Source organism: Carassius carassius, chromosome 36, assembly GCF_963082965.1.
Source record: "Carassius carassius chromosome 36, fCarCar2.1, whole genome shotgun sequence".
Taxonomy (NCBI): Eukaryota; Metazoa; Chordata; class Actinopteri; order Cypriniformes; family Cyprinidae; genus Carassius; species Carassius carassius.
This window is the reverse complement of record NC_081790.1, coordinates 14,960,265-14,982,325: the sequence shown is the minus strand read 5'-3', so window position 1 is coordinate 14,982,325 and position 22,061 is coordinate 14,960,265. Positions and strand designations below refer to the sequence as shown.

Sequence of the window (22,061 nt, the reverse complement as noted above, 5' to 3'; positions counted from 1 at the left end):
CATGTTATGGGTGTTTTTTACTAGTTTAAATGCCCTATTTCTGTTTTTAACAGCCTGACGACACTCTTCTGTCCACCATGGTACCAGTTTTTTATTCCTCCTTTGTTTACTCTTGGGAATAGATCCACCTGCTGCCATGACTATTGCTGATGTTATCCGTGACGTGATTCATTACAAAGCATGTATATATGCTCCGCTTTTAGCTGTGATAGGCTGAATATTTTTACATGAAGCAACCAATAGTAGCCCGAAACCAAACATCTATACTGTCACATATATATATATATATATATATATATATATATATATATACATATACATATATATATATATATATATATATATATATATATATATGTATATACACACAGTTATATTACAGTTAACACAGTACATGTAGCATGGGCTTTTAAATAATATGGTTAAATAAAAACAAAACAGATAGAATAAAAAAAGAATAGAGCAAGTTAGTGTTAGAGGTCTTTACACACACACACATACACACACACACATACATATATATATATGTATACACACACACACAGGCACACACACACAATTGCATAATAAATGAACAGAAAATAGAATATAAAAAGATTAGAAAAGTAGTTAGATTTTTTTAAGAATAGAATTAGAATAGTGAGTGTTAAATTTAGAGGGTCAAATAAAGATGGAAGAGGTGGGTTTTAAGCCGATTCTTGAAGATGGCTAAGGACTCAGCTGCTCGGATTGAGTTGGGGAGGTCATTCCACCAGGAAGAAACATTTAATTTAAAAGTCCGTAAAAGTAACTTTGTGCTTCTTTCGGATGGCACAATCAAGTGACGTTCACTTGCAGAAAGCAAGCCTCTAGAGGGCACATAAGTCTGAAGTAACAAATTTAGGTAAATGGGTGCAGAGCCAGTGGTAGTTTTGTAGGCAAACATCAATGCCTTGAATTTTATGCGAGCAGCTATTTGAAGCCAGTGCAAATTGATAAACAGAGGTGTGACGTGTATTCTTTTTGGCTCATTAAAAATTCATCTTGCTGCCGTGTTCTGGATTAATTGTAAATGTTTGATAGAACTGGCTGGAAGAGCTGCCAAGAGAGCATTGCAATAGTCCAGCCTGGACAGAACAAGAGCTTGAACAAGGAGTTGTGCAGCATGTTCTGAAAGAAAGGGCCTGAACTTCTTAATGTTGAATAAAGCAAATCTGCAGGATCGGACAGTTTTAGCAATGTGGTCTGAGAAAGTCAGCTGATAATCAATCATAACTCCAAGGCTTCTAGCTGTTTTTGAAGGAGTTATGGTTGATGTGCTTAACTTGATGGTGAAATTGTGATGAAACGATGGGTTTGCTGGAATCACAAGCAGTTCTGTATTGGCAAGGTCGAGTTAAAGGTGATGGTCCGTCATCCAGCAAGAAATGTCTGTTAGACAAGCTGAGATGTGAATAGCTACCGTCGGATCATCAGGATGGAATGAGATGTAGAGTTGAGTGTCATCAGCATAGCAGTGGTATGAAAAGCCATGTTTCTGAATGACAGAACCTAATGATGCCATGTTGACAGAGAAGAGAAGTGGTCCAAGAACTGAGCCCTGAGGCACCCCATTAGTTAGATGTTGTGACTTGGACACCTCACCTCTCCAAGATACTTTGAAGGACCTATCACCTCTCCAAGATACTTTGAAGGACCTATCTGATAGGTAAGACTCAAACCATTGAAGTGTGGTTCCAGAGATGCCTTTTGCCAGTAGGGTTGATAGGAGGATCTGATCTTCATTTATCTATTTGATAAATGAAGTTAACCAACTAACATTATACATATTCTTTTCATTTCTGTAACCAATATTTAAAAAATGTATTGTAAATTCAAAAATAGCGGTATCGGTATCGGGTGAGTACTGGAAAAAGTACCTATGAATGAGGATCTTCAACATAGTGTAACACAGCTCATCTTGATGAATTGAAGATGCAGGTCACATGCAAAATACAAAATGTATTTGATATGATTACTTTATCATGAACTGAATTTTAAAATTAACATTTATTTTTCTAATTTAAACTATGTATATAAATGTGTGCACAAGCAACAGGGGCAGAAAATCATACAGTCATGCTGATTGTCGGCTTTCTCCAGAGAGTGTCTGATGTCATTTTTCTTCTCCAACATTGCTATTTCCTTGAGCTTTGGAATTATGGTCTCTTCCGATTTCCGGACAAACAAGTCTTCTTTTACATCTGTGAGCTTGGAAAATTCGATGTCCATCTTCAATGCAAAAAAACAGAAACAAAGAAATATAAATATTACAATTATGAAATACAAGTTTGTGTAAAGTTCTCTCTTAGTTGGGCATGTCTGTTACCAAAGCTGGCATGTCAAGAAATCTGGGATATTCCTTGAAGATTTCAGTTACAGTTGTGGATTTTCTTGTTATGCATCTACTTCGGTAACTGAAGGTTTAGTCAACTGCAGTCTTTATTGATATTAATTCTCTGGTGATGGTCGCATCCTCTTTATCAGGGTCAACCACTCACTTGGCACAGTTTCATCTGGACTTGGCAAAGAAGGGTGCAGTATAAAATAACAATGTTTCAAACTGTACATCCGCTGGCTCTGTTGAAACTTCTGTCTGATGTTCCGTATAGTCTCATTTCTATAAATCCACTGTGAGATGGCCCATCATAAAAATGCTCCTGACACGGGTAAGGCAAAAATAGAACTAAGTTGGAGTCAAGTATACTTGAGCAGGTTATGTACACATTGCTAAGTAATTCATTTTATAATGTAAGAAAATCCTTACCTGTCCCTCATTTTCACCAAAGGGCATTGAATCCTTACTGAGGGGAACAATGACACAATCTCCTTAGTGCCATCTTTTCTGTACCAGATGGATAGCTGAAAAAAAAAAAAATCTGACTTAACACTGGTACTTTATACTTTAGTTACATTTATTTATTGAATTAACTTATTTATTGAATTACTTATAACTGTTTTATTAAATGTATAACTTATTTAAATATAATGTAATTTAATTTAATTTGAAAACAAATTCACCTTATATGCACAATCCATGTTTTTCTATGAGGTCACTGACAGCAGCTTTAACAAGAAACTTTCTTGACTAAATAGACAGCGTCTTTGTCTCTTCGTGTTCACACAGGATTGTAGGGGCTTTTTCTTCAATCAGTGTCAGCAAGCTAGTTGTAGTGCCATTCCGAGTTGCATCTGTTGAATGACACTGAAAAATGTTAAAAACATTTTATTCATTTAAATGTTTACTTTGACCACTAGTAATATAGAGTGAAAGACATTAATGGTTTACCTGTAATGGTTGAACACTTCCTTGAATCCTGCTTGTTGCTTGCAATATAACATATTTGAAATTTGTCAAGCTCCCGCACTCCTGCATTCACATCAGTGTCAATGAATTCTTTAAAATATGTGTCAAATCTCAGTATTCGATCAAGAGATACTTGTTGAGACAGCTCAGTTTTGGCTGAGGCTATCAGTTCTCTGACAATGAATAGTTTTCTCCATGTTTCCTTTCCGTCTATGAAGACAGTTGCAAAGACTCTGTGTAAACTGTGATGTACTGTAATTTGTTCCTTGACATCAATCATAAATAGAAAACAATTTATCCCAAATAGACCGCACAATGAGAATACAAATAGCAGTGTATAACAATAAAAATGTCAATTTTAAATAGTCAGTGACAAAAAAATTGTTCTCCTATTAATATTTTGGTGAATAAGTGATTAGTCGATTTGAGTCTATTGATCATTTGGTAATAAAAACTATATTTTTATTTAATAAAAAAGAAGAGCTTGTCTATGTCTCTTGAATACTGTCCACCCTGTCATATTGGGGTATCTGCCCCTTTATGAAAAGGCCATCCACTTTAGTGACATCAGGACAGCAGATTTTTTTGTCTTTTCAGTGGTTGGAATTTCAACGGCTGAGGTGAATAAGTTGGTGACTTTTCAGTTGACAAATTTTCTTCCTTTGCCAAAGCCTAACAGTGATTAGAATACATTATTTTCAAAATATGTACGTTTAAATATACCAAATTCTCTTCAACAACCAGACTAAATATTTAGCCAATCACAGTTAGTTGTAAGCTAATATGCTAGTTCAAGCTCAAAATGTCCACCCTGTCGGCCACTTATTAGACTCCATAGACTCAACATAAACATGACAGGGTGGACATATAGTAGCTATTCATTTGTAGTTAATATTACTAGAAACTAAAATGAACACATATCAAGTGTGATGAGGATGTGATTTTATTATTTATTATTACAGATTGTCAATTTGCAGTAAAACGTGTGAAATAAACGTTTCATTGTCATATTTCGTCATGCTTCGTGTGTTCTGCATTATGTGTCAACCCCTTCATGTGCTGGTCCACCCTGTCATCTGGATATTTTACAATAATATTTTAAATAATAATTCAATCATATCTATGTAATCCAGTGTGTTCAATAGCAAGGTGTTGGAGCAATAACATGCAAACAAAAAACCGCATCCAAATATCAGTTTTCTCCAAACAATAAATAAATTAAAATAAATACACGTGTGAATCGTACGAGTTTCTATAAAAACACATGGTTTAATTTGTTAAATGTATTTATAATTTGAAAGCAAACAAATAACCCTGTTTAGGAAAGGGACATCATACCTTTCAGAAAATATAATTTGCGTCTTAATTTTGCAACGAAAACAAATTTAACAGTAATATATATATATATATATCCAAGACAGGGTGGACATATCTTATGGTTTATGCTTTTAATAATGGACCATAATTATCTTAAAAAATTTTGGGAGCTCATCTAATTTGTTTAAGTGTCTATTTATGACATGAAAAAGCGAATCAGAAATTAAAACCAAAATTCTTGAGTATTGTGAGGGTTGAAAGGTTTTTTTTTTTTTTGATTTCAAGTATTTTTTTCCCTCATTTTAATGTATTTCTGAATTCAGTACAAACCAGCGCGCCATGAAGTGCAGTGATTCACGGATGTCCTACCAGTTCTGCAACGGTTCGCTTATTCATACATTTCAAACCTACAAGTCACTTGGCAAAATATGTCTGTAAGTGAAATTCAACATGTGAAGGGTGTGAGCTATGGACGCTTCTGTAGCCCTTAAACCACAAGGATTAAATTTATTTACTTCGTTTCCTTACGAATATAATTTCAGTTACAGTTAGTTGGCGCTATTGGCAAGAAGATCTTCATAAGCCATTAAAGACATTGTAGTGACCACAGAAGAGAAAAGGCGGTAGATTGGAAAAGATAGAAGAAGCTACAGAGACGGGGAGGAGAGCGAGAGTGGGTGTGAGGAGGCGTTGAAACACTTTAAGAAAACTTGTAGCACGTGTTTTGATGTCTTTTTTCATCATTCGCTCTGATGGATTTATCCTAGTTTTGGGATTCTCGCTCCTACCGAATTTGTGAGCCTGTTTTGCAATTAACAACACGGGAGATGGGCTTAAGCGAACTTAACAAACAGAAATAATATGAACTCAAAGAAAACTGATCGGGTTTGATCATAATGAGTCATAATGAAGGAAGAGAATCGTATTATCGTATGCATGATTCCCAAAATTCTCCAGCACGGATCGAACCGGAGAACTCAACGGCTCTTCACGTACGTCCGGTACGTAGGCTATTTATTTATTTATTTATTTATGTTAAGATATTAAGTGTCGTGTGTTTCTTAAAATCAACCGAATCTAGAATAAATACAGTAGAACAGGAAATAATTGTTAGTTTTTTTTTATGAAAAAAATCTTATACTAGGCTAATTGTTTTTGAGCCTAAATATAGCTAATTATAACCATTATATTTTTTTCTTTATTTTCATGTATTTTTTTTTTATTGTATTATTTTGTGTTATTTAATTTTTGCAGAATCTTACTGAGGGCACAACATCCAGCCCAAATCTTGATGGGATGTTATCTAGTCCAGATCTTCAGTGGCTTCAGCTGTCCTCTATACTTTTCCAATCAGAGACCAACTTGGGAACATTTTCCTCATTCACACCCACCACCGTGCCCAACGGCCCCTGTTTGTCACAGTGCTCCAGCCCTGACCCGTCCTGTGGAGCAGTGGGAGACAGTTCAGTAGGACATGCTGAAAAATATGTAAGTTATTGGAATTTCTGATATTTTCAGAGTTTAGAATGCAGAAAATAGTGAAAGTAAACTTGACGGGTTTCGGTGATTCATTCATTTATGGCAAATGAGTGAAATGACTCACACCTGAATCACAAAGGGGCATGTGGGGTGAGTCAGCTCTGTAGTATTAGAGCGGGAATCTTAAAGCGCAGGCTCAGATGGATGGCTCATTTTGTCATTGGTGCCAGTGGATGAGTAACAGGAACAGCATATTTGGAATTGGGTAGAACTGTTGTGTGTTTGTTTTCTTGATATCAACCATAAGATGGCAGCACCATCACTCTTTTAGACTGAAGCTTGGTTCTTAAATAAAATTTGGAATTGCCTTGCTAAAACCTTCTCGGCATTTATAGATGTCCTCTGAGGAACTTGACAGGATAAGGATCCGCAGGGAAAGGAACAGAGTAGCAGCTGCCAGGTGTCGGGACCGCCGTCGGATGCTTATAGACATGTTACAGAATGTGAGATCAGTAGGCCTACTTATTTGTGTTATAGACCATGTTTAGCCATTAGCCGCATGTCCTGAGCTTGTGCTTTCTCTTTTAGGAGGCGGATCATTTGGAACATGTAAAGACTCAACTGGAGGAAGAGATCGCTGCTCTTGAAAGGGAGAGAGAGAGGCTGGAGTTGGTTTTTGAGGCACATATGCCCATCTGCAAGTTAAATGACCTAAACCGAGAATAATTACTGATGCTGGTCGTGTTTAGTGCTGAGTCTGCTGGTTCAGATCAGCTGTGGATTATATAACATAATAAGCATATATTTGTTAAAGAAAGCGAAATGTTAAAATCTATTTCAGTGATACCTTGAGAATTATTATCTTGCATGCACAATTGGTTTCACTTGTTTTCATAATAAACTACAGATTCAAATGTTGTTGCTTCTCTGTCTAATGATTGTTTGTACCAGGATGTAGCGACAGGTGTTGACCTTGGTTGAGTGTGAGCTCTATATATTATGTTTATTATTTAGCTAATATTTAAGTATATATGCTGTTCAAAAGTACAGAAAAAATATATATTTTTTTATATTATTACTATTTGAACTGTTTTCTATTTTATATTTATTTTACTATATAGTAATTCCTGTGATAGCAAAGTTGAATTTTCAGCAGCCATTTACTCCAGTCTTCAGCGTTTTTCAGAAATCATTGTTCCACAAGAAACATTTATTTTATTATCAGTGTTGAAAAAGGGTTGTGCCACTTAAAATATATTTGTGGAAATTGATCCATAGTTTTCACCATTTTTTTGATTAACAGAACATATAAATAAACAGCATTTATCTGGAATTACATTTTTTAAACAGTAAATTTTTACTGCCAGTTCAGTCCTGCTTTATAAAACTTCATTTCTTTTGAACTTTGACACCAAACTTTTAAAAGTAATATATAGCATATATAAATATTATAATATTATTAAATATAGAAAATATAATACTATTACATAGTCGTATTATTATATTAAACCTTAATAAAATATTAATATTTAATAAAGTATATTTAAAAATATAAAATGTGATTTATATCACATTTTATAAATAGTATATATTACATTCACAATATCACAATTTTATTTATTTTTTTACAAAGTATCACAAAATTATATAATTATTCCAACACCGAGTAAAGCTCCATTTTAACATTACAACAAATAATAACTTTTTGGAGAAAATCAATACCAAATCATTTGGAGATTCCTTTTGTTTTTACAAGTAAAGATAATGTTTTACCACTGTACGTATGTATATTTAAATACTACTTACAGTACTAACAGTTTATTTTAAAAATCACAATCAATGTTTGTGGGGAACACCACTGTCCTGGATGAAGATGTGTACCAGCTGTGGTTGGATGAACACACAGGTTAATATGTGGCTGCATATGAGTTTGTCATACACACTTTTAATGTTTAACACTTGAGATAATGATATATTCTTCATGTTGGTATATAGTCACCGATGCGGTGAGAATACGGATGGAAGCAGGTGCCTTGCAGGAGTGTGAAGTCAATGCAGAAGTTCTGCACAACGACACCATGGACCAGTTCAGAACATGCCAGATGTGTGAGCGGCTCCTCCAGTCCCAATAGGTTTTTTTTTTAGTTTTAGTTGTTAGTTAGGGCATCATTACTGTTTTGCTGAGCTTATTTGTTTGTTGCGATATTTGTCCAGTAGATATTATGAGTTTGATGGTGTGTTTACCAGTGAGGTGCTGGGAAAGAAACTCTCCAAAGGGACCAAAAAAGACTGGGACGCTATCAGTTCAAAGACTGGGGTTGCACTCCTATTGTCAGAGCTATTGTCGACAGGTGCTGCACACTCTGGCCTCTTGTATTTATGAATGCCTCACAAACAAAGGATGAATACTGCATATTTAGCAATATTGTTTTACAGAAATTTTTATATTTATTATTATTATTAATATTATTATTTTAGCATACATATATATTTATTTAGAAATTTGTTGTCAGTGAACTGTACTTAAATATTACATGATGGTGATTTTTAAAATGATAAAATGATAATTGTTATTCTAAAAAAATGGCTCAGTAGTATTTAAGTACTAATTTATCAATGTATTATTTACAGAAATTTCAGTGGGCAATACTAAGGAATATTAAATAATAATATTAGTAGTATTGTTGTATTCACATATTTATTCACGAATATGCTGTCATTGTGCAATACTTAGAAATATTACAGCAAAGTAATTGTTATTATTAATAAGTACTAATTTATTGACATTCATTTACAGAAATGTTGTCAGTGTACAACACTTAAAAAATATTTAATTATTAATATTCACATATATTTACTTACATAAATGTTGTTGGTTTACAGCACTTATAAATATAAAATAATTGTTGTTGTTATTTTATTCCCGTATTTATTTACATAAATGTTGTTGTGTACACTATTTAAATATTAAGTAATATTATTATATGTTGTAATTCATTTAATATTACTTCATTCATTCGTTAATTTGTTAACTAATTAACACATTTATTCGTTCATCGGCAAGGACAATTAACCTTTCTACCATTTTCTCAGTTTGACAATTTCAAGCGTGTCTCAAGTGGAGGAAGAGCTAAGAGGCCCCCTGGTGGAGAACATCAGCGTCACTTTCTCCTGTCTGATGTTTTGGCAAGGTGAGACTTTCACACGTGGCCAAATGAGGTATATTGCTAGTGCTATAAAAAAGCAGCTGTCCCACCTATTGATAATTGTGAACATTTTAGCTTTCCAATTCAGGGAACGTAAGTGTGAGCCAATCACAATGTTTTATACCTTGTTTTGTAATAAAGATGATTTACAAGAGGTTATGTACTTCATAATGTAAATGCACGTGTGCTATTGTGATTTAATACAACCAGCTAAACCATTGAAAGCTTTTAGAGTTTTAATTGAAAGGAATCGTAAACCTAGAGAACACACAGGCACATCTTAAACCTTATGTTTCTGTTGTGTTCATCCTCTTACTGTTTTGCTTGGTCTCTCTCCTCCATTCATCTTTATCCTCATGCGCTCTCTTCTGTTCCTGACACACTTTTCAAAGAAATTCACAAAATGAATTTGAAATTAAATGCATCACAGCAATTGTATATGCATTCTCATGCTCTTTGTTGTCTTTCTTCCGTACTTAGACAACTTATAAATAAAATTATGAAAGATTTCAATTTCAAATTCAATTCTTTCTATTCATCAGAGAGCCCTAAAAAGCAATATTTTAGATTGATTTGAGGATCACTTGACACTGAAGACTGGAGTAATATACACATTTTGTTTTTGTTTATTAATTTGTCTTATTACATGGATGCTTATTGATGTGGGTGTACTTCAGAACTTGTCAAGAGCTCTAGTTAACATTGCCTCAAAACTCACACACACCAAAGATGTCCGAGATCTGTTTATCGACCTTGTGGAGAAGGTAATGCACTGACATTGTACAGGTGCATCTCAAAAAATTTGAATATCATAGAAAAGGTCTTAATTGAATTTTGTGCTCAAAGATAATGGGGCACTATTGTGAATGCGTTGCGAAGACTGATATGGAACGGAAGAAATTGTTGAATAAAGTCTGTTTTCTTTGTGCAAAAAAAGTATTCTCAAAGCTTTGTAACATTACAGTTGCACCACAGATGCCAAGTGGACTATTTTAACAAAGTCTTTACTACCATTTTTGGTCTCGAACATGTCATTTGCATTGCTGTCTATGCAGGGTCGGAAAGCTTTCAGATTTCATCAGAAAAGAAGAAAAACATATCCATTATTAAGGCATTTATACTTTAAACTGTCACTTCTGGCCAAAAGACAAGTCTATAATCCATAATAATCCAGTAAAATAGTTCATTGGGTTTTCATCTCACATCAAAGTCTGTCACTATATTTTTTAGAGCTGTTTTGGACTGTTTTCGCTTGTAAACAGCTTGATCTGTGCATATTTCTCTCCCGATTCACACAAATTAAATTAACACAAATTAATTACTCGGCAAAGTTTGATAGAGAATTTTTAACATGACTTTAAGTTAAAAACATTTATTACAAAAACTATTTCTTTTTTAATTGATGAACTGGAGTTATTGTGGATATCTTGTGTATTATTGTGATGCTTCTCTTAGATGTTAGATGTACATTTGTTCACTGAAAGGTGCTTTGGGGAAACCAACAATGGTTCTTTTATGTCATTTCTAACACAACATTTCAAACCCCCCTTTGGAACCTTTATTTTAAAGAGTGTCGGGGAGGGTAATTATCTCAAAGTAAGTGTGCATGTGATCAATGTTTTCCCACAGTGAAGTAGCTACCTGTTTGTATGCCCAGCAGGTGTGGGTCAACAGCAGGGGGCTACTATTGGCTGGTCAGCTCTGAAGTGAATGGATCTGGAGACACTTTTACTACCTTATAGAAGGACAGTCCCAGGACAGCTGTCACCCCTACAAATGGTCATGCCTCCTTTTTTACCCTGTTAATTTGTGTCTGCATTCCTTTTCGACAGCCCCCAGTAAATATCCAGCAGTGTCAGACACAAGCGAGCTCCACAAGGATGAAAGTTAATAAGCCGAAGTGTATTAAAAATGGGAAATAATTAAGGCCTATGAATTGCACAGGATTTGCCTAATATAACCCAGATGGATTGGTTTGCCATTTTTTTCCCCTTGAGTGATGGATTTGGGATTTGGTAAGGAAGCAAGGAATTAGAATCCTTGAGGCCTGGAGGAAAAAACAAAGCAGGAGGGTGAAGGGTGGCTGAGATGCGGGGGCTGTTCAGGAGTGGGTGGAGGGAAAGAAGTGGGATGTCCTAAGCTCCTTTCTATAGTGTTGCACCTTTCCTGACATATAAAATACACTAGTTATCACTGCCTGGGTCCTGTCTTTTGTCACAGAGTTCTAAAAACAGTCCGTTAAACGAAGAGGGAGAGAGAAATCCACAGAGATAGAAGAACGAGACAGCTTCTGCTGGACAGATTTAAGAAAGTGAGTTTCAAACCATCTGTATTTAACTCCTGTGCACTTGCAGTTTGTAAAATTGAGCATAGCAGTACTTAATACAAGTGAGATTATTCAAGCATACTTGGAGAGAAAGGCATTTGATAAAGCATGCATGAGAAATGTATCATTCCAGGACGTTGTGCTCATTGTTGACTTGTGACAGAAATTAGTCAATGCTTTGCTATCATGCTTAGATGTGGTAGAAACCTGTAGTTTGAATTGGAAACAGTTGTAGTTAATGGTTACAGACAAGCCTGGTGCCTTGTTTTTGGACAGATCTGAGTGCATGGAATTGCCTCTGTAGTCATATCCTGTAGAGTTCAGACACTGGCCAATTCTGCTGTTCCAGAATAAACAGCAGAACAAGTTCATAGAAATCCATGTAAAGTCATGTCACTGTTTTTATATAGGACATATAAAAAACTGATGTACAAAAGCAATTAAAATGGTATAATGCATTTAACCGTAAAAGATCATCTTTAATCTTGAAATGTGTGTGTAAGCAGAAGTATATGTTATGAGATTCCAGGAGGGATAATGATGGCTGAGAAGGTCTGTTATTTGTTTTACAGTTATAAAAAATAATGAGGCCTTGAAATAAATGCTGTACTATAGTAAAAGAGGCCAGAACAGTTGAAATACTTTTCTAGCAGCAGCATTTTGGACAGTATAAAGTCCCATGTGCTACAAAGTAAAAAGTGGTCACCTGCAATTATTTCAAAGAGATATTTATTATCTCAAAGAGAACCCATAATTAGTTTTGTTGGTATAAAGTATGTGATGTGAAGTTAAATAGTATATTGTATGTGACTTGACTTTTTAATCGTAAAGTAGTCAGGGTGAGATGAAGGTGTGAATAACTATCTCCAGATAGTTATGTGAGGAGGAATGGAAAATCCGTCATGCAATATCTGATTATATGCACCAGCTTGCCTTGTTTACAAGAACTGCCTAGTTAGCGAGATCAAAATCACTGCACTAAACCCCAAACTCACATTTATCACTATCCATGGAGTAATATTTGTTGAAGAATTACAGTCATGTTAAAGTAAACCTAATCTCACTACAATAAAAAGAGTGAGAATTTCTGTTCTCATTCATGCAGGTTTGTGCTGGTCTAGCTGGTGGACAATGCTATCGTAAACACTTGCAATTTATTAAAATTAGTTAATGCACAGTATTCAGCATGTTCACAGTTTTCTTAATCTTGATTTAAATACATTTTTATTTTTACATATGCTAATATATTCAATATTACAAGTTGTATAAATTGACCAATGTATTATTTCCAAGCATGAATTAAGAATTAAGAATAACATTTACCTAGATCAGTGTTTAGTATCAACGAGATATATAGTTTTTTATTTATATGTTAAATTAGTTTTTATTTTTATATTTTAGTTTTTTATTTGAATTTAAAGTTTTAGTAATTTTGTATTTTGTCATTTTTATTTTTTATTTTTTAAACAGGCCTATATGGTTTTTATAAATTATTTTAAATTGTTTTAGTGCATCAAGTAAAATTAAATGAAATAAAGTGAAATTAACATTTTAAAAAGTTACATTTTATTAAATATTTTATTTCAGGTAAACTTTTATTTCAAGTAACGAGAATGTTTATTTTTTTATGGTTTTAGATTTAACCATAATAATTCTGGCCTAGAATAATTAAATGCTATAAAAAAACGAAACGTTGTTGTACGTGTAAATTGTACTGCTAGTTAAGCTAGTTAACAATCCAAACGGGGACACCAGCACACCAGTATCCAAAACAAAACATGTAGGGGTGGTCAGCAATGCTGGCCTTTTCAACAGATCACTTTCACTGCTTCTAAATGATTATGTTGTATACTATTCCTGTTAACATGTTTATTTGCAATAACCTTTGTTGTTCTTTATTTACAAGGTCTCACCCCACCTGTCTCTCTGCCCCTTCTTTATTTTCCTAGAGGAGACGACAGGAACTGAACAGACCCACTTCACACGTCTGCTCTCGCTCTTATTGGGTCTCTGTCCTGAGAGTGTGCCTTAACGACAACTATACACTTGTCCATTCTTGTGAATGTCCTGTACCCTGTAACTATGAAGGCCACATATGTGCTACTTTGCGTGGGTCTGGTTGTTCTTCCTGCTACAATCTGTCAGTCTCCTGCTGAACGTGACTCTTACACAGTAAGTAATTGTGACAATTTCTCCCTGTTCTTCTGTCTTCCTCTTCAGTCTTCCATCATGCTGAAACATGTACATGTCTATCTGCCTTCCTACGGAACTTGGCACATACAGTACAGTGTGGTATTGTATACTATCAGAAATCAGTTTGCACTAGAAGTCATGTTCCTGTCAATAAAAGTGTTTGAGTGTGATGCTACACAATAAAGTGTGTATTCTCTGCCAGGAGTGTACAGATGGCTATGAGTGGGACGTGCAGACTCAACTCTGTCGAGGTGGGTGTAAGGTCATGTGCCAGAGAAAGAGAGAGAGAGAGAGAGAGAGATGATGATGAGAAAATGATGCATTTCCCCAAATTATCTTGTTGGTTAAATGTCACATGCACATCCCTCTGTCCTGCCCCTGTGTCTGGCCGCATCTCTGAATGTTATAATACACTGTGTCCTGAGTAAACAAGACATTAAGCAAAGACGATTAAAAGAAGCTGTAGATGTAAAGCTGTGCAGGGTAGCCCCACCCACTTTCAAGTCTTATTGGTCTAAAATCCTGCTTCATATAAATGGCTAAATTAAGTAGTTTATATAAATTATGTATCAATGTTAAAGTACTTTCTGTCCCAGTTTAATATTCTAGATATACAGCACATCCTAAGCCAAGCACAACGCAATAAAAAATTAAATGAGCAACAAGCAATAAATTAATTTGATCTAAGATTTAGTGTTAACCAAGAAATAATGTTGTTGGTTGATTGGTCCCTTTTTCTGCAGCTTGTGGTAACTCAACCCATTTTGAAATCTGATTGATTCCGCTTCATTGTCTCATCAAATGTCTTTTGATTGGTTAATAATATTGTGTGGACATACAAAACTATTTATAAACTATTAAACGTTTTTTTTAAGACCAAAATATACCTGTTAACTTCATGGTTCTTATAATTTTGTTTGGTAAATGATACAGATGATTCTTTTTGGTTGATATCTTTCAAAATTATATTTTAATGTTTATTGGCTTTCTTAAAGGGACAGTTCACCCAAAAATGATTCCTGTAAGAAGATATTTAAAAGAATGCTGGTAACTTAACAGTTTTGGAAAAAATAAATAAAAAATAAAATAAATAAATAAATAAAAAGATAAAATTTCTTAAAATATAATCTTTTATGTTTCACAGAAGAAAAAAAGTCATTCAGGTTTCGAATGACATGAGTGCCAGTGAATGTAAATGTGAGTAAACAGAATTTTCATTTTTGGGTAAACTGTCCCTTTAAGTGTATAGATAACAAAATATATATACTGTACTGTATGATTTTAGTTGCTAAAGAGTTAGATAACTAAAAGTAAAAGAACTAAACCTCTGTCTTTTTTTCTGTTTATTATCTTGTGTTGTTTATACGGTATGTATATTTGTTTTTGTATGTCTAGTAATTAATAAACAAATGTAATAACTAGGATATTCAAATTACTTGTAAAGCTACATATATATGTATATTCTGTTCTCTGTTTTACTTAGACATAAACGAGTGTGAGACTATCCAGCAGGCTTGTCAGGGAGAGATGAAATGCTTTAATCACTATGGTGGTTACCTGTGCCTTCCAAGCTCTGCCTCTGTGATCACCGCACCTGAGCCCTCCAGCCAATCAGAGCCCAGTGTGCCTGTGGAGAGTAATGAGGCCTTTAACCCCTGTCCCGTAGGCTACAGGGCCCAAGGAGATACCTGTGTGGGTGTGTTATTTAATGCCAAATGCAGGCAAAGCCTATTTGTGTGGTATTAGATTGTATATGTGTATCAGTATGATATCCTAAAGCTCTTCCTCGTGTTTTGGACAGACATTGATGAGTGTGAATTGGACATGCATGACTGTCAACCCAGCCAGGAATGCATCAACACTGTGGGAACCTACACCTGTCAGTGCCCTGACGGCTACAGCAAGATTGGCATAGAGTGTGTGGGTAAGAGAAGAAATTATGTTTTTAATTTCCACTTTTCACAATACAAGATTCAATTCAAGATTTATTTTGCAGTGAAGAATCAATATGGTCAATTTAATTTAGCATAAGATTAAGCTTCTGTTCTGCAGTCTATAGAAAGTATCTCCTCTCATCTGTTAAGATATCGACGAGTGCAGGAACAGGTACTGCCAGCATCGCTGTGTGAACGTGCCAGGATCTTTCTCTTGCGAATGCGAGCCTGGCTTCCAGCTGGCGGGAAACAATAGATCCTGTGTTGGTAAGTCCTTAAACAACATACATTTTGTGCAACCAAAATGAGCTTAAATGCTAATTTAAGTATAGTAGTTTGACAAGTTAGTCAAAACTCAAACAGATAGGGTCGCTTGAACTCCAAAAATAACAGAAAAGTAGCATAACATGAGCATAAAAAGAAGTTCATATGATTTGTGCTCTATATCATAGCAGGTTACACTTTATTTTAAGTTGTACTTGTTACACTGTAATTATACATTTAAGTACTGAGTAATATTAATGAACTACATCATGCATAATTTATTGTTATTATAATAGTAGGTACATGTAACGCGTAACAAGGACACCTTTTTTTTTACTCTAACTAAACAATTGAATTGTACAGTAGCACACAGGTCATATGTACTGTTTTATGATACAGTCATTGTGCTTTGGAAGTCAGCATCACCTGTACACCTATAAACCCAGAACACTGCACATGTGATTGTTTTATTATTATTATTGGGTAGATTATTGCTTTAACGCTGTCGATTCAGATTATTTGTCAGTAAGTAAGTTTCTCAAATCTTTCTTCTTTGTTGTCAGATGTAAATGAGTGTGAGATGGGAGCACCTTGTCAGCAAAGGTGCTACAACAGTTACGGTACGTTCCTGTGTCGCTGTGATCAAGGCTATGACCTGGGACCCGATGGGTACTCATGCAATGGTTAGTGCAAAAGACATAATCCTAATAGTTTTTGACCAATTGACTATGTGCTGAGTGTAACTGGTTTCCTTTCTCTCCTCACAGATATTGATGAGTGCAGCTATTCCAGTTTCCTTTGCCAGTTTCAGTGTGTGAACGAGCCTGGAAGATTCTCCTGTGTTTGTCCAGAAGGTTACGAGCTAGTTGGAACACGACTCTGCCAAGGTACTGAAACAAAATCCCTTTTGTTTTTACACTCGACTCTTATAATCACATTTCCCTTGGTTTCAATTTGTCATAACAATTCTGTGTGTAGATGTGAATGAGTGTGAGACAGGCGCTCATCTGTGTGGCGAGGGACAGGTCTGTGTGAATATCCATGGTGGACATAAGTGTGTCAGCTCCAACCGCTGCCAGGACCCCTACATCCAGGTCTCAGAGAAGTGAGCCATTTCTATTGGTTTGAAGGAAGCTTATAATTTAATCAAAATCAGACATTTTAGATTATTTAACACCCCTTTTCCTTTTCCTTGTGTCACTTTCTTTCGGTCCAGTCGTTGTATATGTCCTGTGGTGAAGCCAGGGTGTCGTGACCTGACCTTCTCCATTGTGCATCGATACATGAGCATCACCTCTGAGCGCTCCGTTCCCTCCGACGTCTTCCAGATCCAGGCCACCAGCGTCTATCCTGGAGCCTACAACTCCTTCCGCATTCGTTCTGGAGACGAAAATGAAGAATTCTACATACGGGTTAGTCAGAGACACACAACAGCCATTAAACATCAGTTTAACATAAGGTTACATAATGTGTGATCCAGTAAATACTGGTGAAAATGATTCTGTTTCGTATTCTTTTTTATAATCGTTCATCTGGGTTCATGACATGTCTCTTATGCTTTGATCAAAATACAGTAAAAACAGTAATATTGTGAAATATTATTGATACAAGAATTTTAACTGTTGTTTCCTATTTTAATATATTTTAAAATGTAATTTGTTCCTGCAATGTCAAAGCTGTCATTACATTACAGTCTTCAGTGTCACATGATCCTTCAGAAATCATTCTAATATGCTGATTTGGTGATCAAGAAACATTTCTCATTATTATCAGTGTTGAAAACAGCTGTGCTGCTTAATAATTGTATGAAAATCTGTGAAATTCTGTGAAATTTGTACATTTATGATTATTTGATGAAAAGAATTACATTTATTTAAAATATAATTTTTTTCAACATTAAATATGTCTTTATTTTAATCTATTGAATGCATCTTTGCTGGAAAAAAGTGTTATTAAAAAAAAACATAACAGCCCCAAACTTTTTAAACAGATTTTATTTTATTTTATTTTATTTTATTTTATTTTATTTTATTTTATTTTATTTTATTTTATTTTATTTTTAATACTTGATGACACATTTTATTTGTATTTGTTTGTTATTTAATATAGTACAGAATCTTCAATATTTGTATCCTATTTCACATTTACATTTACATTTAGTCATTTAGCAGACGCTTTTATGCAAAGTGACTTACAAATTAGGACAATTTAAGCAATGATAATTAAGGGGTGCAGAGTCAGTGGTGGTTGTAGGCATTAATGCCTTGAATTTTATGTGAGCAGCTAATGGTAGCCAGTGCAAATTGATAAACAGAGGTGTGACGTACATTCTGTTTGGCTCATTAAAAATTGACCTTGCTGCCGCGTTCTGGATTAATTGTAAAGGTTTGATAGAACTGGAGCAATAATAATCCAGCCTGGACAGAACAAGAGCAACAAGCCGTTGTGAAGCATGTTCTGAAAAAACAGGGCTATTTAACGTGTTAAATTTTAAAAATCTCAGATTCTCCTACTTTTGGACTCATTTATTTTTGTAATTTTTTCTTTCTAGCAAATCAACAACATCAGTGCCATATTGGTGTTGGCCAGGGCAGTGACGGGACCGAAGGAGTACATCCTCGATCTGGAGATGGTGTCGGTAAATCCTCTCATGAGCTACCAGACCAGCTCTGTTCTGCGCCTCTCCATTTATGTTGGGCCTCATGCTTTCTGAGGAGAGAGAGATTGAGTCTATTTCTGCTTTTATGTTTTGAAATTTGGAAACACAGTTCCACAATTCACCACCTAATGATGTGAAATCATCTATTTTGGTGGCTGACTTTGGCCGCTGACTGCAGGCCTATTCTGGGAAGCGCTAAAGCATCTGAACATTCATTCGTCTCACTTTGTCATTCTCACACATACAAGCAGCATACAAACACATACAGATGCAACACGCTGCAGATATATCAGAAAGATAGAATTAGTTATTAAGACCAGCTAAAAAAAATAATTATAGAATTATCTAACCAAAATGCAATACACATTCCAAAATGCTTTTGTAATTATGTTTATCCAGTGTAATCTCAGAAAACATTAACATATGAAAGAAAAATCCAGGTTTCTATAAGCCTTAAATGAAACATGAAGACAACCATTTTCTTTGTAAATATTTTGTGAGACCAGTTTTATGTAAATTGTTGTATTTTGCTCATTGAATTCAAGACTACAAAATTAAATCATTCTTTTTTTTTTTTGCTGAACTACAGTACATTGTAAAAGTAATACATAAAAATAAAAAATATGTATTTTCTAATCCTCCTTTCACATCTTTGTTTTTATAATCTTCTTTCCTTTCTTGTCTGTATGCTGAAAATATCCCATTTTGTGTACACGGTAATAATTCGGTTAAAGTTTTTGTTGAGAGTGAGCATTTATGATCTGCATAAATGAAATGCATTACTCAGGTGTCTCCACGTGGTGACAGCGTAACACTGGTGCACACTGTTCTGCTATTACCTGAAAGAACAATGTTTACAGTCAGGTTTAAGCGCCAAAGTTAACTCAAATAATTGTCACATTTATGTTCTTTTTTTAAGGCATGTTATTATACTGTCCTTTGAAAACTACTCTACCTAACAATAATTTTTCATCTTGGAAATCCTATGTATTTGCTACAAGATATAGAAAGCTTTAAAGTTGTCCTGTATATTTAAATTGACCATATTCATAAAGATGGGACAAGTTAATGAATAAAAAACCAATACCTAATAACCGATACCTTTCTGTTTTGCAGGCCATTCATTAACATAATTTTATCAATGGGCTGGTCATCTCACACTTGTTTTGGAACAAAACGAGTAGGAAGTTCTGTTTGAGTCAGCGTCTGATTTATTACTGCTATGCATGTGAAAGGATCTGAGTGTAAATTATAACGGCATGTAGTGTATTGTCAAGCGATAAGTGTGATAAGTGTGATGGTAGCTCTATCAGGGAAATGATGAGCTCATCGATGGTCAGTTTTGGCACAGAGGGCTTGTGGGCAGTGCAGCAGATGGATGTAGGTGTGACAGGAGTAGCTGAGCTCAGTGGCAATCATATCAGATGATGCTGTAATATTTTACATTCTTCGGTTTTCTAAGACTCCGAATGTCTTTCTCCTGTGGAACACAAAAGAATGTCGGTTACTAAACAGCGTTTGTTCTCAACATTCTTTCAAATATCTTGTATTGTGTTTGGCAGAAGTAAGACATGCATACTTTTTTAAATTTGACTTTTTGTTGTGACTATGACCGCTTTCAATGAAAACTGAATTAATATATGTTACATTTACATTTACATTTGTTTAAAATTAAACAAATGCTCATATGCCTGTCTATAAAAAGCTGAATTTCCTCTAACAATAAACAAGGTTAGCTATTTTCATTAGCAGAGAGGAAAATCAGGGCTTTGGAGCTATTTTTGTGGTTTCGAAGAGTAATGTTCCTGTCCACCCCCTCAAATACACATCACAATCGGGCCATTAAAACATATTATTCTCTGATCACCACGAATGACTGAAACAACACATGTACACTCTTGTCGTGAAATTCAAAATATTACCTTTCCCCTCATTTTTGCTGGTAATTTGAACTCATTTCCATCCCACACATCAGGTTTACAAGATGACAAGGTGAAAAATGTTTTGTGAAATTGTGAAATGACCTCCCAAGTAATTTAATGTGCTATAAAGGTGTGAAAGAAATGACAAGGTGAGTTAGTTTTGTGTCAAAGAAGCTTGTTATATTGCCAACGTGTGACTTTTTAAACATATAGGATGATTCCCCTTTACTTTTAGTTTTAGGATATTAATAAAAGCCATTTAATTGATGGAGGTTAAATGTTGCGACTTCTTCAGTTCGATTCAAATTGCTGGTGTGTTTGAGAACAACCATCATTTCGCATCTCTTACAATGTGCAAATTTTGTTACTAAGTTACTGCAGGTCCGTTGCCATGGATGCAGAGATACAGAGATGGTCAAGTATCAGCTTCTAGTATAAACCCCTAATTAAATAAAAAAAAGAATAGAAAAAGACAGGAATACTACAAGTGAAACACACTGTGCAAGTCGTTATCAAAATTCGGTTTTGATAACATTCTGTGGCAACATATTGTCCTGAATATGGAGTCCAAATTAGGATGGATTTTTTTGTGTGTGTGCCATACTTAACATAAGCCAAAAAGACCTTGAGATTTTTCCTGGAAAGCTGAGATTTCTTCGTGGATTCAGTGTGAGATGATTACCCAAGTGTTCTTTCAATTCTTAAAAAAATGACCAAAGTTCAATGCATATTAAAAGATGTCCATGTGAACAGATTATGAGCATTACACATCTTCTCCAAGAAACCCCATCTTTCTGATTTCAGCAGATGGCTGTGCCACCCACGTAATAAACAAAAACGTCCAGTGGGAGCTCAATGGTTAGGGTGACAGTTCCCTCTCTGCAGAGATCTGTCTCCCAAGGGCCAGGTCCACATCATCCAGCAAAGGTTTCATCAGTATTGATAGCATATGTTCTGAGCGACGTAAAATGCTGTGGCTGTGCAACAGTCCTATATCATCCAGCTTCCTATGTACATCCATTATAGTTCAAAGGCTAAAAGATTTTGTTATTTGATCAGTAATAGCCATAATCATATGGACATAAATCTGTTCACATGGACATAAAAAAGAGGAAAAATACAGTATTGATGCAGATAATGGCAGTCAGATACCACATCGGATGTGAAATATTAGAAACAGGAAGTGTGACTCATTTAACCTCAGGACAAAAAAACAAAACAAAAAACTGACACATCACCTCTAGAGGGGATGGATGGATGCCAGAACCAAAATACAAGCAGGCATCTGATACCCCATAGTATTCTCAATTTAAAAGTTGCAGAAGACCATCGAACACATATGGATATGTCTGTTCTTGAGCAGTATATTTAGAATCTGATAGAAAACTGAGAGCGATTTGAAATAAATGAGCACTGTTGCTAGGTGTTAAAAATAG

The 22,061-nt window shown here is 34.9% G+C and overlaps 2 protein-coding genes and 1 pseudogene across 5 annotated transcripts; all 3 read left to right on the top strand.

Annotated features, from left to right (window-relative positions):
- The first annotated feature begins 5,503 nt into the window (after positions 1–5,503).
- On the top strand, positions 5,504–7,032 carry fosl1b (FOS like 1, AP-1 transcription factor subunit b). Its single transcript, XM_059525605.1, has 4 exons — positions 5,504–5,643; positions 5,897–6,130; positions 6,517–6,624; positions 6,710–7,032. Exons 1-4 carry the CDS (start codon positions 5,539–5,541, stop codon positions 6,845–6,847), a joined length of 585 nt encoding a protein of 194 aa, XP_059381588.1. The 5' UTR covers positions 5,504–5,538; the 3' UTR covers positions 6,848–7,032.
- Positions 7,033–7,960: 928 nt separating this feature from the next.
- Positions 7,961–9,316, top strand: LOC132116729 (acidic fibroblast growth factor intracellular-binding protein B-like; annotated as a pseudogene).
- A 2,181-nt stretch (positions 9,317–11,497) lies between these two features.
- On the top strand, positions 11,498–19,160 carry LOC132116728 (EGF-containing fibulin-like extracellular matrix protein 2). Of its 4 annotated transcripts, none has more exons than XM_059525602.1 (11): positions 11,498–11,638; positions 13,603–13,825; positions 14,049–14,097; positions 15,330–15,542; positions 15,648–15,770; positions 15,931–16,047; positions 16,608–16,727; positions 16,812–16,931; positions 17,023–17,149; positions 17,261–17,456; positions 18,596–19,143. In XM_059525602.1, the coding sequence occupies exons 2-11, from the start codon at positions 13,736–13,738 to the stop codon at positions 18,755–18,757; spliced, it is 1,317 nt and encodes a 438-aa protein (XP_059381585.1). In that variant the 5' UTR covers positions 11,498–11,638; positions 13,603–13,735; the 3' UTR covers positions 18,758–19,143. The 4 variants fall into 4 exon arrangements, with proteins under 4 accessions (XP_059381585.1, XP_059381584.1, XP_059381587.1 ...); XM_059525601.1 differs by having other exon boundaries at positions 11,511–11,638; positions 13,560–13,825; XM_059525604.1 differs by having other exon boundaries at positions 11,512–11,638; positions 13,560–13,825; positions 17,373–17,456; positions 18,596–19,146.
- Positions 19,161–22,061: the final 2,901 nt, after the last annotated feature.

Excerpts from the sequence above, each read along its gene's own strand:
- fosl1b (XM_059525605.1), top strand. The coding sequence starts at position 5,539 with ATGAGTCATAATGAAGGAAGAGAATCGTATTATCGTATGCATGATTCC. Across the intron at positions 5,644-5,896 it reads CGGCTCTTCACGTACGTCCG|AATCTTACTGAGGGCACAAC; the intron begins GTACGTAGGCTA and ends TAATTTTTGCAG. Across the intron at positions 6,625-6,709 it reads TTATAGACATGTTACAGAAT|GAGGCGGATCATTTGGAACA; the intron begins GTGAGATCAGTA and ends TTTCTCTTTTAG.
- LOC132116728 (XM_059525602.1), top strand. The coding sequence starts at position 13,736 with ATGAAGGCCACATATGTGCTACTTTGCGTGGGTCTGGTTGTTCTTCCT. Across the intron at positions 14,098-15,329 it reads GCAGACTCAACTCTGTCGAG|ACATAAACGAGTGTGAGACT; the intron begins GTGGGTGTAAGG and ends TGTTTTACTTAG. Across the intron at positions 16,728-16,811 it reads CGATGGGTACTCATGCAATG|ATATTGATGAGTGCAGCTAT; the intron begins GTTAGTGCAAAA and ends CTCTCCTCACAG.